Raw genomic sequence first — 525 nt, forward strand, 5'->3', positions numbered from 1 at the left:
GGGATGCCCCCCCGGCGCCAAGGGCTGGGGTCCGGTGGGGGGATGGGTCAGGCTGAGGGACCCCCATACATACCCCTACCTACCCTGAACCCCCTAGGCGGGACTCCCGCCCAGCCTCCCCACCCTCGACTCTCGGGACCTCTCCCGGATGTGGGGGCTTGGTCTGCAGATTTGCGCTCCCCCCTACTCCGACGTACTCCCCCCTGACACTCGGAAAGGTCGGGGTGGGGGCTGGTCCCCCTCCAGCAAGGGCTCTGCGGGAAGCCCCCCGCCTGCCTCTGAGAGGAATCTAGGGGGTCATGATTGGACCCTGGGTCTCCCCAGCTGGAGAGAAGGGGACCTCTCATGTGTCTCCCCCATGTCCCCCCACCAAGGTTGTACGGGCCGCCCTGGCCCTGGGCCGCCTTTCCCCCGTTATTGGCCCACGTGTGCGTGGAGGGGGAGGGGGCACGAGAAGTTGGAGGCCCAGGAGGGGGAAGGGTGCTCTGGCGGCCCGGCTCGGTCCCCCGCTTTGCAACCCCCCCC

General features: G+C 69.3%; 1 protein-coding gene across 1 annotated transcript in view; it reads left to right on the forward strand.

Annotated features, from left to right (window-relative positions):
- Positions 1-148: 148 nt before the first annotated feature.
- Positions 149-525, forward strand: part of NFIC (nuclear factor I/C (CCAAT-binding transcription factor)) — a 116,616-nt gene continuing 116,239 nt past the window's right edge. The window contains exons 1-2 of the mRNA XM_011967450.1: positions 149-218; positions 325-428. Of these exons, the coding sequence (XP_011822840.1) occupies positions 149-218; positions 325-428 (174 nt within the window). The remainder of the gene's footprint in view (positions 219-324; positions 429-525) is intronic.

The sequence above is a fragment of the Mandrillus leucophaeus genome, unplaced genomic scaffold (assembly GCF_000951045.1).
Source record: "Mandrillus leucophaeus isolate KB7577 unplaced genomic scaffold, Mleu.le_1.0 Scaffold8, whole genome shotgun sequence".
Taxonomy (NCBI): domain Eukaryota; kingdom Metazoa; phylum Chordata; class Mammalia; order Primates; family Cercopithecidae; genus Mandrillus; species Mandrillus leucophaeus.